Source organism: Paramormyrops kingsleyae, chromosome 17 (assembly GCF_048594095.1).
Source record: "Paramormyrops kingsleyae isolate MSU_618 chromosome 17, PKINGS_0.4, whole genome shotgun sequence".
Lineage (NCBI taxonomy): Eukaryota > Metazoa > Chordata > Actinopteri > Osteoglossiformes > Mormyridae > Paramormyrops > Paramormyrops kingsleyae.
The window spans coordinates 11,765,257-11,782,823 of NC_132813.1; the positions used below are offsets into that span (position 1 = coordinate 11,765,257).

A 17,567-nucleotide genomic window follows, 5' to 3' on the forward strand; every position below is an offset into this window, starting at 1 on the left:
AACACACTCCTATAGTATACGACTCGCCTGCTTCATTAATTACAAGCATCACATTGAGTTAAGAAGACAAATCAAACCTAAAATAACTGTCCTCACCCTCTCGCCATGCAAGTGACTCAAGAAAAATAAAACAATTATGAACCCAAGTAAATATAAAATTTTCAAAATGAGAATACAGTGTTTATTCTTATTTAACTGCAAAGGAACAGTATTAATTACTCTAATTTTAGACAGCATGTTATAACTAAGGATCAGATGAAAATCAACAATATATTTAGAATATTACACGAAGCTAAACCAACTTTGTCCATAGTTGCCAGGCAAAATTATTACATTAATTATTTAAATATTCAGATATTAAACATTCAGAAAATATTTGTGTTTAATATGAAAACATTACTTTTATAGATGATAGCTTAGTGAATCAACTAGTAAATCAAACGTGCATTTCAGGTTTCAAGGTAACAAAAATTATGATATATGAAAATTTCGCAGTGTTTTATTGAAGCCATATTTAATGTATCCTTCAAGAGAGACAATACATACTTTTTCAATGCCTGCTTCCTAATTATTATTACTACTTCGAAAATTATTCTAATGAACTTGCTAGTATTTATTTAATCATAAACTCTTTTTAACAAAGTTCAATAATAAGTATATATATTGATCAGTTTAATCTTTTTTCTTTTTTTTAGACAGTTTTAGTTTTTGTTTGTATTGTGGAATTTATTATTATTATTATTATTATTATTATTATTATTATTATTATTAGTAGTAGTAGTAGTATTTAAAAAATCATCCATAAAATTTATCATGATGCTCCCTATCTATGTAGTACAGGGGATTCATCAGTAAAACAGTACAATCGTTTTGGACATTGCATTCTACTGCCTGCTGTTCGTAGAGCAGTGTTTCTCAAAGCAATCCTTGGGGATCCAAGATGGTCCACATTTCTGCTCTCCCCCAGTTGGGAGTCCCTGAGAACTGGTTTGAGAAGCACTGCTGTAGACCATAATTTGCAATGCATTGTGGGTATTTTATTGTGTGCTATATACTGAATCAGATTGGCTGTTGAGAATTCAAATAGCAATACAAAATGGCGGACGTTATATAATACTATGTTTTGACAATAGAGAGCCATTCTGAAAACAGCTTGTGATTCATAGAGTGAACAAGGTGGATAGATCATAATAGATTTTTAAGATAACTATAGACTTTACTTGTCCCAATTTTATTTAGCATAGTTTGAATTATTTAATTCCAATTATTTATCCTTCCTTGAACGTACTGGGGTCTTTTGGAGTTGAATGGCTGGAGAATCCTACGCTGGGCATTTGCATTTTGTAGCTTCTCCGGGGTTCATCATTTTTGGTACAATGGAGAGAGTCCCTACTGCCCTGTGGAGAACTCTCTGGTGTCATACGCGTGATACTAGACATATTTAGTTTGAATTCTGAGACCTTAAACAGAGATGACTTTCCCTTGCTGATTTCACCACACTGTCCCTCCCTTTTAGTCACAGTGGTATATTCTGCCTCCTCTGTGGCCCTTCCAGAGAAAAAGTCAAGCGATAATTTTGGTATAGGCGATTGTGAGCTCTGCTGTTCCGTCTCTGTTCTTGACTTTACAGGTTTACTGATCTCTTCTTTACCCTTTCCAACTTTCTCTGTGATATTTGATCTGATCCCTGCTTTTTCTCTGTCAGCCCCAGAGACTCTGTCCTTTTTCATCTGCTTAGTACTTTCTTTGTCTTCCTTCCATTTCATTTCGCTCTTCGGTGCTCTCGCTTTGGCAGCAGCTGGCTCTACACTCGTCACTTCATCAGAGAGGCTAGTAAAAGACTGAGACATCTCAGCTTTAGGATTCAGTAAAACAAACACTGCTTTCTTCACTTTAGGCATTTTGGGTCCTTCATATCCCATCTCAGGGTCTAAAGACACAGAAGGAGCATCTGAGGCTCTTGTTTTCCCGGCATGTTCTGTAGACCCACTGCTTTCAGCCTTTGTTCCTTTGGAGCCTGATATCTCCAAGTCAGGAATTTTAAATTTTGATGACTTAGTACTTATTTCTGGGTTTTGCAGCTTAGCAACACAACTGTCAGTTCCTTCTTTGGGTATAGAAAAATCGATACCAGGAAGGGTAATTTTTGGCATTTGTAACTTTCCCTGCACTTTTTCTTTGTTTTCCACATGCATCTCAGCTGTGCCTTTGCCAGATTTTTTCATTTTAAATTCACTCCATTGCTCCCCATCTTTTTTCTTCCCATGTTTTTCCAATTCTATATCTTTTCCCATCTTTAACTTCGGCGAGCCAGTTGAGGGATTTTTTCCTCTTGCACCTTCACCTTTTGGTAAACCAATGTCCAGTTTCATGCTGCCTTTTGGGACTAATATGTCTAATGCTGGCATTTTCATCTTCGTTGGTTCCGCCGTAGTATGCGAGCAAACTCCTTCATCTGTACTTCCTAATATATTCACTTTTGGAATTTTAATTTTGGGTTTAAATTTCCTGTCAGCTTTAACATCAAGAGTATTTTCTCCTGTTTTGCGCTGTGGGATGGATATGTCAACATCTGGCATTTTGACCTTTGGTTTAGAGAATCTATAGTCTGCATGAGTATCAATGTCCTTTGATCCCATTGCAGTGTCACATTCAATATTTTCTTCTTTTGAGCTAGACACATTAAATGAAGGTAAGGTCACTTTTGGAATCCTAAGCTTAAAGTCCTTTCCTTCAAAATCTTGATCACTTGCACCTTCTTTACATGAGCTTGAACCAAGTGACACCTCTTGTTTGTCTTTTCGAATACTCACACCAACATCAACTTTAGGTGCGGATATATTAACTGTAGGTATTTTAAACTTTCCTTCATACTTAGTGTCAGCTTTTGGAAGTAACAGTCCTCCTTCTGACACCTTTCCTGTTGGCAGGGACAGTTCAACAGACGGCATTTTAGCTTTGGGCTCTGGATCTGCTTTGGCCCCAACAGCCTCAATGCCAGCTTCTTTAGAACCTAACCTAGGCATCGATAACTTCGGCATTTTAAACTTGTACTTTACTCGATCATCATAGCTTTCCTTAGCGTTTTCTGGAATTGCAATTTTTCCTTTCTTTGCCTTTACCTCTGTTTCAGTTTCTTTTTCAGATATTAAAATTTTAGGAATTTTTATTTCCACTTCTGGGATGTCGCTCCTTTCAGGTCTGCGGTCCTCTCCAGTCAGGTTGATGGATGCTTCTTCCCTATCCTTTGTCCCTTTTACATTCAGGTCAATATCTGGTAGCTTGGGACTTACAATGTTCAGTTTGGGTATTTTTAATGTTGGGAGTTTCAGTTGTGAATCTTTTTCATGAGTATCAATTTCAGGGTCCTTATCCATATGTTTGAGTTTTGGTGGTTTGATATTGGCCTCAACTTTACATCTGCTGACATCTGTCTTTCCTTTGTCTTTTACAGCAGATCCTTCTATTTTTCTATCTTTTTCTTTGTTTTTTTCTTTGAAATGCACGTCAGCGGTGACATCTTTCTTTCCTTTGGGTAGATTTAGATCAATATCAAACTTTGGTACCTTGATGTTAACAGCTGGTATCTTAACAGGGGTTGTCTGTGAGTTCATTTCATCCTTCTTACCTCTGGAAGCAAATATGTTTTCCTCAGGTAACTTCAAATTTGGTAGTGATATGTCAAGAGTGGGCATGTTCACCTTAGCGCCCTTACTTACAGAAGTATCAGTTTCCATACCGCCCTCTTCAGATTTAATTTTTGGAAGTGAAACATCTAATGTAGGCATATGAATACGGCTGTATTTGGATTTTTGACTTTCCGTGATTTTTTCCTCTGGTAGATTCAGTTTTGGGAGTAAGACATCAAGCTTAGGAATATAAAGTTTGCTGTCTTCATCCCTGCATTCAACTTCAGCAACTATTTCTTGTGATTTTCGGTGTGGAAGTGAAATATCCATTTTTGGCAAGTATGATTTTCCACCTTTGACTTCATGACTTTCATCAGCAGTTTTTGCTTCTTTTGACTTCATGGTCGGCAGTAAAATCTCAAATCTAGGCATTTTCAGTTTGCCATCTTTGTCGTCATGTCCTTCAACATGTGTCTCTGCTGCTGGTGGCTTCAGTTTTGGGAGAGAAATGTCAATTTGGGGCATGTAACCTTTTTCATGTCTTATATCTGATACTTCTTTGTGTGCTTTAAGTTTTGGAAGTGAGACATCAAATGTTGGAATTTTAAACTTTCCAGATAAGCCTTTGTGTCCTTCAACATCACTTTCTGTATCTTTTGATATTTGTTTTGGAATCATGATATCTATTTTTGGCAGTTGTAATTTGACTCCTGTCATTTCAGGACACTCGATGTCCACTTCTTTTTTGGATGCTTTCATTTTGGATAATGTAGGCAAGCGGAATTTACCACCTTCCCATGCATTTTTATTTCCATCTTCGCTCTTTATTCCTGGAGGTGAGATATCAACTTGGGGTATGGATATTCTGCCACCTTCTGTACTCTCCAGCTTTGAGTCAGATTCAGATGTTTTCAGTTTTGGAAGTGAAATATCCACAACCGGAATATTTATCTTCCCACCTTTGTCACTAACATCTGACTCGACACGTTTAATTTTTGGTAATGAAATTTCAAATGTTGGCAAAGAAATCTTTGAAGCTTTGGTTTCCTCAGGCTGATCAAGACTTTTAAAACTAGGCATGAATTTTGGCACTGAAATATTCAATTGAGGCATGCTTATCCTTGCATCTTTGACATCTGTATCATTTTCTTTTGTTATAATATCTAGCAATGGGCATTTGGAATCAGCTTTGGGAGTAGAAGCGCTAATTCTACCCAGTTCTGGCTTTGGTAATGATATTACTGGCATTTTTAGCTCCAGTCCATCTATTCTGTCTTGGCTTCCTTTAATTAATCCCCCTTTTGCTTTAATATCAGCTGCACCCTTTGCTTTCGGCAGGTGTAGATCAATGTCAGGATCCTGTACTGAAATGTCGATGACTGGCAGTTTTATTCCAGGTCTTTTAATTGTCTCAACAGACTCTTTCTGAGGAGCTGCTAGCTTTGTCTCACATCTTGGTTTGGGCAAAGAGATTTCAATGGATGGGAGCCCATCCAGATCTTTGCCCTTTTCTTCCAGATCTGTTTTTGGAGTGATCAAGCCTAATTTTGGAAGAGATACCTCAACATCATCCTTTAAACTTCCAAACTTTGGCAAGAATTTTAAGGGTTCATGTGTCCCCTCTGCTTTGGATGTTTTATTCCACGTTGGGGTCACATCTTTACCCAGAAGCTGCTGCAAATCAAGCTTCGGTGCCGTGATATTGATGGATGGCATCTGCATCTTCTCCTTCCCCACTGAAACTTTCTCTACTTTTTTCTTGTCTAAGGAATAACGAGGAAGTTCAATTTCTGGCAGTTGGAGCTTTGCTTTCTTCGTCTTGCCATCTTCACTGCCAAGTTCATCTTCAGCAGTCGGACCAGAACCAAAACCGATTTTGCCAATTTCAATTGTAATGCCCTCACCTATCGAGTGTCCTTTTTGTGACTTGATGTCTTCCTTACTGACTTTGGGACTTATTTGACCCTCTTTAGGTAAGGTGTCTTCTGCTTTCACTGAGGGCAATCCCATGGATAGTTCAACTTCAGGAGGTTTAAACTTTAATCCATCTTTTTCTTTTACATGAGTTTTTATTGCATCGGCACCACCAAAATCGAATTCTACTGACGGTGGTCTGAATTTGATTTCAGGTGACATCACTTCCATCTTTTCTTCTAGTTTTCTATCCTTAGCTTTGGTGAACATTATCCCAAAGCCTGTAGCCTTCTGTTTAACTTGGACTTTTTCTTTAGTCTTACCAGTGTCCTTGATGCCGCCTTCTGTGTTGGCTTCTTCGATATTAGCTTGCTTCACCTTCATTTTAGGAAATCTTATTTTCCTTTTCTTCTTCTCTGTTGTGAGTGACCCACCCCGAGGGCCATATCCTGTGAATTTCATCTCTCCTTCCATAGGCTCTATCCCGATCTTTGGCAGCTTGTGTAACTTTGGGAAGACAAACTCTACATCCATGGGGCTGAACTCCAGCTTGGCTGGAGACGTTTCCTTTTCGATTTCTCTTCTAGCTTTTATTTGCTTGTTCTCTTTTAGTCTTTTTAAACCAAACCTCCCAGCTCTCAATTTTCTAGCTTTGAAAGGTCTTTTGCTTCTAAAACTCTGCAAAAGGAATTTGAAACATGATTTAATTTTTTTACTGAATTGAAAAGCACATCAATTGTATTTTTTATGCACTGGTAAAACTAGAGATATATTGCAATAATTGTATTCTAGTATACATTTTGAAACAGTTACATCTAAGTAAATAGTATACCAAGATCTCTTATAACTTCAAACTTGTCACAATCAGTTATATTTCTATAACAGTTATAAAAACAAAACATAATGAAAGTAATACAGTGAAATGGAAGTAGAAATTTTATTCTCACTAGTTATCAGTTTGTTTGATCTCACTATCTGCAAATTCATCGAGTCAATGGTACAATTATTTGAGTCAATAATAATTCATGTAAAAATGATTTTTTTTAGTTAGAGGAATGTATTAGATTATATTAAAAGCTATAGTACCAGACACTGAAGCACCATGTTGAATTTTTAATATACTACATGGGACCAAAAGGCTATTATTTTTGATTAAAAAATAATAAAATAATAATAAAAAAAAAACAAAAGGCCAATACATTGCAGGAAGGGGAATGATTTGGACTGTTTGTGTTGGTTCAATTTGATTGCTCCTCATTTAAGATGTTAATGATGTTAGATGTTAGATATTCTTTGTTATTTCCTGGCCCCTGGTACACACTTGTGACACTTCTCAGCAAAATTACTGGCAGCACTTTACATTGACTACATCTTCAAAATGCCTTTATAATGCATTTGCAGAATATCCTTTACATCCTAATGTAAGTGGAGATAATTGCGCCATTCCTTGATTTACCATTTTGGGCATTTTGGCTTTTGGGCCTTTGAGCTCGAAGCTAGCAGCACGTGGGAGCGTACTGACGTCCATGCCTGGTATTGTCCTCTTCAATAAAAAGGAGACCTTGTAGGGTTCAGCACACTGAAGAATCTTCAGGGCATCTTCATACTTCACGTTATCAAAGTATACTTTGGCACTAAGCAACTGATCTCCTGTATTCAGATAAACAAGCAAAAGAAGTTCCAAACTTATTTACAGTAAATTAAGCAATTATTTTAAATTAAAAAAAAAACTACATATTTCTATATTCTTTCATCCGATGATGTAAGTTACACCAAAGAAAATAACTGAAGGACTGAATTCCACACAGACCACTTCTTAAAGCATCCACTATTGCTTCATGTATGAGATATGCCTTGGCATGACATGCCTATTGTATGGCAAAATTAATTTGCTTGATTTATTTGACACAACTTTCAGAATCTGGACTTAGCACACGCTTGTTGCATGATTTAAATTTCAATGGAAGATGTCATACAGAGGTAGTTAGGAATCCCTTTCACAGTCAACAGTTTTATTATCAAATATTTTTTAATTTTATACCTTTCTGAAGACTGAGGTGTTTTGCTGCCGGTGAGTCCTTTAATACGTCTTTGACAAAAATTCCTTTTCTCCCTCCACCTGTCACACTATACCCACTTGCCCCAGCTTCTGCCTCAGTCTCCACAACAACTTCCACCATTTCTGAGGCAGGAGCTTTCTCCTGGCAGGGCAAGGCAAAGCAAGTTTATTAGAATGATGATAGGCAATGTGTTTCTGTATTGAAATGTTTGTCATTAAGTCCATTCATTTAGCAAAATCTTTTGTTTAAAGTGAGGTATAAGTGAGGAAAGCTTGGGTTAAGTGAGCATGGTCAGTCAGTGTTTTTAGAATAGCGGGAATTAAAGGCCTTCTTCAGAGGCCCAACGGTGAAATGATTATTCTCCCAGGTTACATATATGACATATAATACGGCTGTACTCCATGCCTACCTCGGCCTCACTGATTTGCCCTGAGGGATTCATATCTCCTTGGAATGACTGAGTTCCTCTCAGATGGCTTTGCTTCCGGCTCAGCACCTCCTTCAGCTCTTCATGCAGTTTTTTCTTCTGTTTCTATCATATGAAAATGAAGTCAACAGACTTTCCAGTGTCTCCTTGATTTATACTAGTTTACACCAAGCAAATCAAAATGTGTGACTATTTCTATGCTCATGTTGCAAATAATTATTGTGAAATTCTTAGCTTATGGCCTATGCGTAAACAAAGTGTGGATACCAGTTTTAACATCTGTTTTTAAACGATTAAATGTATTTTTATTTCAAGAAACACAAGGTAGGGGTGCCCTGGATGTTATTCCACTCCACCTCCGTTCACATGCTTGCACACACACTCTCACACTGTGAGCAATTTAGAGACAATTCAGATGTAAGGTCACATAGCAACTTATATAGATAACATCTACAGCCATTGTATTATATGATAGATTTGAAATATTTGTTCTTTTGGGGTTTTATATAGTTTGTTTGGAAGTATGTTGACCATTTTCTAAAATTATTTGTACAGTGATTATTAATGGTGATCAAATCTCACCACTCTTTCAGGACTTTCCTCTTCTAATGTGGCTTTGAGGTTAGGAGAACGGTGTTGGGTAGGTGAAGACCTGCTGATGGGAGTGGATGGTCTACCTGTCAAGAACACGATCCAAACATCCAGTATGAAACAAAGACAGACGCAAAATAACAGAAGTTCGACAAAATAACAGAATATCCAAATTATGTATTCATAAGATGGATCTAAAAATCCATTTGATTTCATAACTGCTTTGAGAACGTCTTGGTATCATACAGGTCCTGAACTGTGTGGCATCCAGGAAGAAAAGCCTGCAGCTAATTGAGAGGCCAAAGGGTTGGAAACCTGCTTTGTGCACTGAGCTTCAGTGCTTCCCATAACGGTGTAATGACTTAAGTATATCATCACGGAATATCAGAGCACTATGAGGGTAAGTAAGTCCTCAAAATCTGGTCTCATATTTCTTGGCTGGTATATGAGCATGCAGCACAATTGTGAGATATGACTTCCACAAGGTAGCAGGCCATACCATGTTTAATACTCAACAGGTATCCTTTACTCTTCAAACATAAACTCATCTGAATGTAGGAAAAAGGGTAAAAGATGACCTATCAGTCCTTGGGTCCAGGCTCTGTGTTTTCCATACCCAGCTATGTGTTTATCCTGGCTGAATGTACTGTCACAATGACAGCCTTATCATAAATTGCAGCTTTGGGAAGGTCATGGAGTTCAGTTTTTCTTGAAAGTGGGCAGTAGAGGTGATGTTGTTTCAGACTTTACTTTTGTGGTGTTTAGCAACAATCTTGTCTGTCTGTCCCTGTCAGTGAACTTTCTTCTTTGCAGTGTGTCCGTGTTAGACATAGGCTCTTGTGATATTGGAGATTATTCCTCTTGAGATGGTTGGGTGGAGTACTACATTAACTGTCCCACTGAGATATTCATTTAAATGCATATTATAGTTTGGATCCTTTGAGTTTCCCATTATTCAACTTATGAACACTCTAAACTAATGAACAAATTAGTTTGATCAGGCACAGGTTTTATTAAATGTTTACCAGCTACTGCAACAAAAAAACCTTTGCTACTTTATATCTCCAAAACACATTAAACATTTTTTTTTCGAAAACTTTTAATAAGGCAACAAAGAAAGCTGTCAGGTGAACTGCATTTAAAGTTGGAATACTCTTTGTTCATGGGACGTTTTCCCACACTCTTGACTGGCAGATATAAGGTTTCAATTGGGCAGAGGGTAACCTTACAGTGCTGCATATCACCATTACTTTCCAAGTTGGTTAACCTATAAATAAGATCATAACAACCTCACAAGCTTAAGTAAATATACATTCCAGGGGTGCACTAATCATTCTGTTACACAGGTTAAGATTTATTATGGTTAGCTTATTATGGGACTGTGACGCCAAGATGGTAGTTGCATTATTTCTTTCAAATATTTTAATTTTTAATTTGCTCGCACTTTTGCACACTTTGCGCTAAAATGAAAGTTAAGTACCTATTTGTGAAACAATGACTCAGTCTACATTTTAGACACAAATTCATAACTTGCTTTGTGTGCTGGTTTTTGTTCCCCCAATGAGAGAAAAAAAGAATGGAAAATGCCTCCCTACGCATTTGTACATAATAAGTCCATGAGTCACACTATAAAGGTCAGCGCTGGATGTGTTCAATCCAGAGTCTGTCAAAACAACGAGTGGGAAAACCTTTTCTTACATTGCTGACATTCCAAGTAAAGGTCTAGAATTTCGATGTATCGTGGGCTGATCATTTTCTGCACTACTATCATGTTACTTCTGATTTACTCAGCTGACACTCACACCACCTGCCGTCTCACACGCAGTCAGTAGTTCTTGAGTTTGTAAGGCTGTTTATACATGCATATAGCATGCATGCTAAATGTCATGTTGATGTTATTCACATTTATAATGCTTAGATTATTAATATGAAAATTAGCAGCAGAGGAAAACTATTTTGGGTTATTACATTTTCTATCGTTTCTTTTTTTTCTTGGCAAAATGTTTTAAAATAAATACCTGTTAATTTGGAATCATTCATCCCCACAATAAATATATAGACCTTAAATAAACAGATCTAAATTATTAAGTTCCTATGCATCAAATCAGCTAAAAAGAACTACAGTTAGTTCATTTGAATTCATTGTCATGTAATGAACAAATAAAAAAATACAGCAAGCCTGATATATGAATTAATACACGACTTACCCCTGAAAACTGAAGATATAAAATGTATTATTCCTGATCTAATGATCCGAATATCTACCTTTTCAGAGCTTTGACAGTTTAATTTTTATAGGCATGCCAGAAGTGACACAAACATTCAATTCAACTCAATTTGCATGAAGTTCATTGGATATTTCGGTATAGAACAAACTATAAAGTTTGCCTGTATCCCAAGCACAGCTAGGAAAATCAAAGTTCATTAAGTATTTTACAGAATCTTTTATACCTCCTGTTAATTTTTTTCTTTTCTTTTTGGAGATAAATTGCAAGAAGAAAGGACATAAATAATCTATACATTTTCAGTGTAATTAATTGATGAATTACTTTTGTCTATCTATCCACCTTCAATATCCACTCATCGAGTACAAATTAGCAAAATAGTCTAGAATAAAAGACAGCAAAATCAAACAAAGGCAAGAGAACACCACAGACAGGTTGGTATTACAGCAGGGTCCCCCAGTTCCGTTCCTGGACCAGTCTGCAACACAAGATGCTGAAATCTCTGCTCAAACACGCCTGTTAAACGTGGCACTTGGCCGGTGAGCTGAATAAGGTGTGTTTGAGCAGGGAAAGCTGCAAACTGTGTTGCTGTTCATCCCTCCAGGAGCGGGATTTGGGAACCTTGTATTACAGCATTACAGGACATTACAGGGCATGCTGACACAATGAATGTTTGGATTATGGGGGGGGGGGGGGGGACACAGAGAGAACATACACATGGTGAGGATGGGATTGGAACCATCAACCAAGGTGTGAGGAACAAGTTCTACTAACATAGCCACCTAAGATTAAGTTACGTAAAGCAAATATTGTTACAGCGGTTGACACACAGTGAGCTTGCAAATACAAAAGTTAATTAAACTTCAATAAAACTGCTTAGATCTGAGCGGTAAGGGTGCAATATAATATTTATTGTAATGCAAGTGTAAATAACCATATCAGATGTTTGTTATATGGATACTGTGATGTAAATTGGTTATATATTTTGGTTATAATAAAAATCTTTTCTGATGCTTGTATTGTTATAAATCCACCAATCCTCCAGTCACTTCTGCTGGAGTGAGTCATGCGGATCAGGGGCCTGTCACAGGCAGCACTCAGGGCTCAAAGACACTTTGCTGGATGCAGTTAGAAAGCAGGGACAGGAATGTCATGAATCTATATTGAAAAGAAGAAATCCTGGCTAACTTTTTCACTTTCATTTTGCTCATGACCTTGTACTGAATGAGCGGTTGGGAAACTGAGGGAGGGGCTTTATGTTTCCGTGATACAACAAATGAACCCAGTTATGTTAGGGGCGATAAAACCAAAGCAAAGCCCAAAGTAAGCCCAGGATGGTAATTTCAAATAAAACTGCAAATAAATGTGCAAATCGTGAACTCTATCCCTGTCCCTTATGTATCGCAAACCAGGGCTCAGCATCATGGTGAATATTCATAGAAATTTAGATTTTTTATTCCTACCGTGAGAATGGTATATAAAAATGCAGCCTATGTAACTTTCTTTATTTTTTTTATTAAAACATTTTGCCACGGGGATATGTCTGTATAATAACAGGTAGAGCATCCCTGTTACACGCAACATGCAAATGCATAGATAATTAATTACTGTTACAGGGCTTGTAATTAATCATAACTTTTTAGTATTCTTCTAAAATCTCTTCTAATATATTGATTTGTTAAATTCATTAACTGTAATGACTGTAGCACTTCAAATCAAGCTTTCTATATTAAGAGCAAATGGTTACTAATGGACCAAATAATCTGTTTCCTTTAGATACTTTTAAAGACTAAATATGGATGTTTTTTATTATTCACCTATATAATTAGATATGATTAGATACAGCTGTCTCTTATGTATTTATAGAATCATCAAAATGCTAAATTATTTGCAGCAGTATGACACTGTGATCTCTAAGGAGCCCCCTACTCAGTATGGCCTCCTGTAACATAATGCATGCAGAATAAACATTCTCAAAGGCTCCCATTCCTAATTCAATTTAGAGAAATACAAAGTGACAATATGTAGCCTGGCACTGGCATAAATTACTCCCCCAATAACCAAAACTGGCCAATACAATTCCCCTCCAAATGATCACAAATTTGGTGGAGACCGCACCACCCCCCCTAATGTTCAAACCAAAAGTTACATGTAGCATGTTGTGTGTGCGTGTGTGGATTAGCTTTATATTACATTGTGGGGGACATTTGGTCCCCCACATTGTGATAAAAACCCGTTATTTTCGGGTCCCCACAAAGATCTGTGAATGCAATCAAAAAACTAAAAATGCCTAAAGTCTCGCATTTAGTTTGGCTACTTATGGATAAGGTTAGGGTTGGGTAGGGGTTAGGGTTGTCATGTTGGGATTAGAGTTTTATCCATAGAAATGAATGAAGAGTCCCCACAAAGATATAATTACAAACCTGTGTGTATGTGATCCTAAAGATCCTCCAGTTTTTGCAGTGACTATCCAATATATCCAATATATAGCCTGTTGACTCAGTCACCATCATATAATTTTTGTCTACTTAATACCTCATCAAATAATTTAACTAATTACAGGGATTAACTATGCAGACAAATGCTGAGATTATACAGATACATGGAATGGCTAGGGTGGTCCTGAAAACACAGTATACAAAGCACCAGTACAAGCTGGGGTCAAACAATCCACAGATCACATGACCCACATGCTGCAGCTGTTGCCACAGTATAAAATAACAGTCTCCTAAAATAAGCACTGTCACTGACTTGGCAAATGGATATAGTCGGTGTGATATATATGTGAGTATATTCTTTCAGCATTTAAGTTTATAACCACATCCCACATGTATAATATATGACTAATACAGATCATCGATATTAATATAAATTTCTTATTTATGGGATATGACTTTTGCATATCCTAACATTGGGGATATTCGAATACTTATATGTTAAACAGAACACAGAAGATACAAAGCTTTGCAGCACAGAAACCAAGAAGCAAGAGCAAAACAACAACAAAAGACACGGTCATTCTGCAAACCATGAAATGACAATAAACTCCTAATATCGATAATAAATAACTAGCATATAACATGGCAAAACTAGAAACCTGCAACTTAACCCGGAGAGAATGCTATGTGAAAAAGTCTTGCTATTACTGGTAAGTATTACAATTTTCGTTCCTTTTCATTCCATTCCTTAGTAATGTATTGGCATATGAATGCTCAATATGTTTGCCATGAACAGCTATAGTTCCCTGACCAGCTGTGAGATGAGCAATAACTGTCAACAACTTCTAAATTCAGAAATTTAACTCAGATTTTCCTTGTACTTGTGTTAATGCACTGGACACTGGACACTGGACACTGGAAAGATACTCCAGAAGCCTACCTTTTCGCTTCTCCCTCTCCTTTCTCGGTGGAAATTAGCTGTGTGAGGCAGACCTACTGTAGCAATAACTTTTCACCCTCTGTTACCAAGCTTAATTTTTGCAGGAGGTCTTCATCTGAAAGGCGATTGGAGGAGCCTGACTGGGGGTGGGCGGAGTCGCCGGATTGTAACAACATTGTACAGCATTGCTTAGACATCATAGATTCAGAAAGACCACAACTTTGCAGTTTAGAAAAATTAGTATCGTTTAGCTGACTTGAGTCTATTAACTGACTTCTATGAAGTTAGCATATCTTTGACAGCCTGCTATCATTTTTGTGTTATTTACCGTAATAAAATAAGAAAACGCTAATACAAAACTCTTGGAATGACCAAGAGATTATTTAGTGAAATTATTTAACAAACAAAAATAAAAATATGGATATACTACACATATTTCTTAGTTTTCTCTTGGAAAAAAATACATTGCATTGTGGAGCATTGCAACAGGTACTTTCTAAATCTTTTTAAAGGCTTCTAAAGCTTTTTCCTGTTTTTAGGTGTTCAATCTGAAATAGAAATGTTAACACACAGATGGCAGATTAACTTCTACTACTATAATAAAACGAAAATATAATTTTGCACATTGGTGCCAACGGGCAGAAAAGACCAGCCTGTCTGGGAGTGAGTATACACTGTCGCAATCTCATCATCGGCAATTCTTGGTGCCAAGAAACTTCAGTGGGGGTGGAGCGGGTTATGCACTAGGTTCAGTTTAGGATGATCTGAACAAGTTGCAGGAAAAAAAAATCAATGACTCCCTTTTATGTCATTAGTATTATATAACTAAAACTGCAGCACAAACCAACCTACTGTGTTAGGATCAGTCCCTACCCTCCCCCCTTCTGAATGTCAGTTTCCCATTTGGCCAGCAGGTGTCACCATCCTGTCTCCTGATGTTTTCCAGGTCTGTTCTATTCCTTAGTGCATTCATATGCTTCCCAGGCTGCCATGAGCTTAATGGGTGGCTGCAAAATGAGCACCTTCTCTCTCATGGGTCAACTTGTTGAACATTTTTATGTTCTGTGCCCCTAGATTCTGTTGTGCATCATGGTTCCTTGTGTTCTTGTATACTGTAATTTCTTGTTTTTTTCCCTCATGTGTCTCTGTTACCATCTAGTTTTGTAATTATGTCATGGTTCCTCTGTTCAGTGTGTCTCAAGTTAAGCTCTAGTCCCTAGTGTTTGATTGTGATTACCTTCTCCTGTGTGTAATTGTAACATCTTTGTTATCTGTGTATATATATGTATATATAAGGTGGCTGCCCTTCGTGGACAGCTTGCTCTACAAAGAGCAAGTTGAGGGAGGCGTAAAAAGAATTTCCCCATGGGGATTAATAAAAGTGTAAATTATTATTATTATTATTATATGTGCCTGTCCTTGCCCTTGTTCCTCAGTTGGCCATTGTCTTTGTACTTGTTCTTACCCTCCATTTGCTCCCTACATTGTTCCTCTATGTCTTTCTTGCTTGTGTTCCCTGTTTGCTGTGAATTTCTCCTTGAGTTTTTCCCCTCGTCTGTTAAATTTCTTGTTTAATTAACCTGTCTGAGTTAGACGCCCCATGGTCCTTTTGTTTCTTGTTTATTTAAGTTCATTAAAGTCCCTTGTTTTTATTAGCTGCTTCGTGGTTCATCCCTTTCTCCGTCCACCATGCCCATCTGTTATGATGGTAGAAGACATGCTAATAACCATTGAACAGCTAGTATTTAATATATTATTAATAAGTATATATTCAGCTGCTGTTGATATGGATACTGTGGACATCTTATGCTACATCCCATAATATGAAATGTTTCAATTCATGATTCACAGAAAAAAAAATACTGAAAACCACATTGAACAAACTATAATAATGGAAAAATCAAAAGCCTTACTTATTCAGATCTTAACATTAACAAGCAGAAGCATTGCTCAAGTCTTATAAAGTCCTAGAGCATAAAATCATAACCACGTTATAATCTAATAGAATTTCTTTAAAAAACCTGGAATCCACTGACTATTGTGGACTTCAGTATGATGTATAAATGATGTATAAATATCACATGCTGATCAAATCAGAGATGCAATGGCTTTTTAAATTTGTCCCTGTTTTGCAAATGCAACCCATCCCAGCCCACCTGTGTTGGAAGAAGATGTCCAAGCGATTCTGAAAATCCCACGGAGACATTCACACATTCTTTAAAGGAGCAGCAGTCGCACCCGAGAATACAGATTTATGGAAGTTGTTGCCTCTTGTCAGCCCCCTAAGACAGTAAAATGTAAAATATGGTCGGTCACAAATGAGGAGGTTTGAAGCCGATGGGAAAAACACGGTAGTCAATGGGTGTGTGGTGAAACTAGACAGAAGTGACTGGATTAGCTCAGGCCGAGCGTCAGCAGTTTGAGTCCATGAAAAACTGCTACCTATTGTGTGTGACAGGACAGGATGAATCCCGAATGGGCCACAGGCCTGGTTTTCAGGCTTAGTGAGAACTTCCAGGGAATGGCTCAGACTGGCCTCGTAAAGAAACGTGTTTTACATGGCTGAAATACACAGCAAATCAAAGGCAATGTAACAAAAAAATTTAAGGATAGTTTGTATAATTATATAATATAATTAGTATAATCAGCTTAATGCAGTTATCCTTTTGCAGGACAGAATTCAATACACACACACACACACATAATTTATGACTCACAGCAACACTAAGCAGGTTTAACACAAAAACATGTTTATTCAACTCAGCATTGGGACAGGAAAATGCTTACACTTCTTATTCAGTGATTCAACAGAAAGTTTATGTAGGTGTGTAAAAATCTGAAGAAGGCTGTACTCTATCCAAAAGCTACCCACCTAAGAAATTCACAAAAAGAAAGATTTAGCTTTTGTATACACTGAAGTTCTCTTCTGCCTATTTTGAACTTTTTAATGCAAATATAGAACCCTTTAAGATATTTTTTGCATGTAGGTTTTACAATATTTTCATTTCAGCTTTCAGCTATTGATAACAACAATGTACATGCTTACGTAATTCTTCTTTGGAGATTCTTCACAATTGTTTGATCATGCTCTTGGGCTGTTGCCCTTAGTTTTTACAATGTTTGTGAAGGCAATTCCTAAAGCATTTGAGCAGAATAAGTGCTTAGAAGATGAATGTATATTAGTATGTGTGTCAGCTGATGTATGAATTGTGTATATAGACACAATTTAAATGTAACTTTCCATATGTGTATATAGAAGATAATTCCTTATAGAATACTATGGAATATTATGCACACTTAAATTTTGCTTCCTATGTCGTAAATACATTTTACTTAACATTGT

At 37.0% G+C, this 17,567-nt stretch overlaps 1 protein-coding gene across 2 annotated transcripts; it reads right to left on the reverse strand.

Moving 5' to 3' along the window:
- Positions 1–1,212: 1,212 nt before the first annotated feature.
- On the reverse strand, positions 1,213–14,304 carry prx (periaxin). Of its 2 annotated transcripts, XM_023812242.2 has the most exons (6): positions 14,225–14,304; positions 8,613–8,707; positions 8,013–8,135; positions 7,585–7,744; positions 7,000–7,193; positions 1,213–6,221 (listed from the first exon to the last, which is right to left on the reverse strand). In XM_023812242.2, exons 3-6 carry the CDS (start codon positions 8,043–8,045, stop codon positions 1,269–1,271), a joined length of 5,340 nt encoding a protein of 1,779 aa, XP_023668010.1. In that variant the 5' UTR covers positions 8,046–8,135; positions 8,613–8,707; positions 14,225–14,304; the 3' UTR covers positions 1,213–1,268. The 2 variants fall into 2 exon arrangements, with proteins under 2 accessions (XP_023668010.1, XP_072557339.1); XM_072701238.1 differs by lacking the exons at positions 7,000–7,193; positions 7,585–7,744.
- Positions 14,305–17,567: the final 3,263 nt, after the last annotated feature.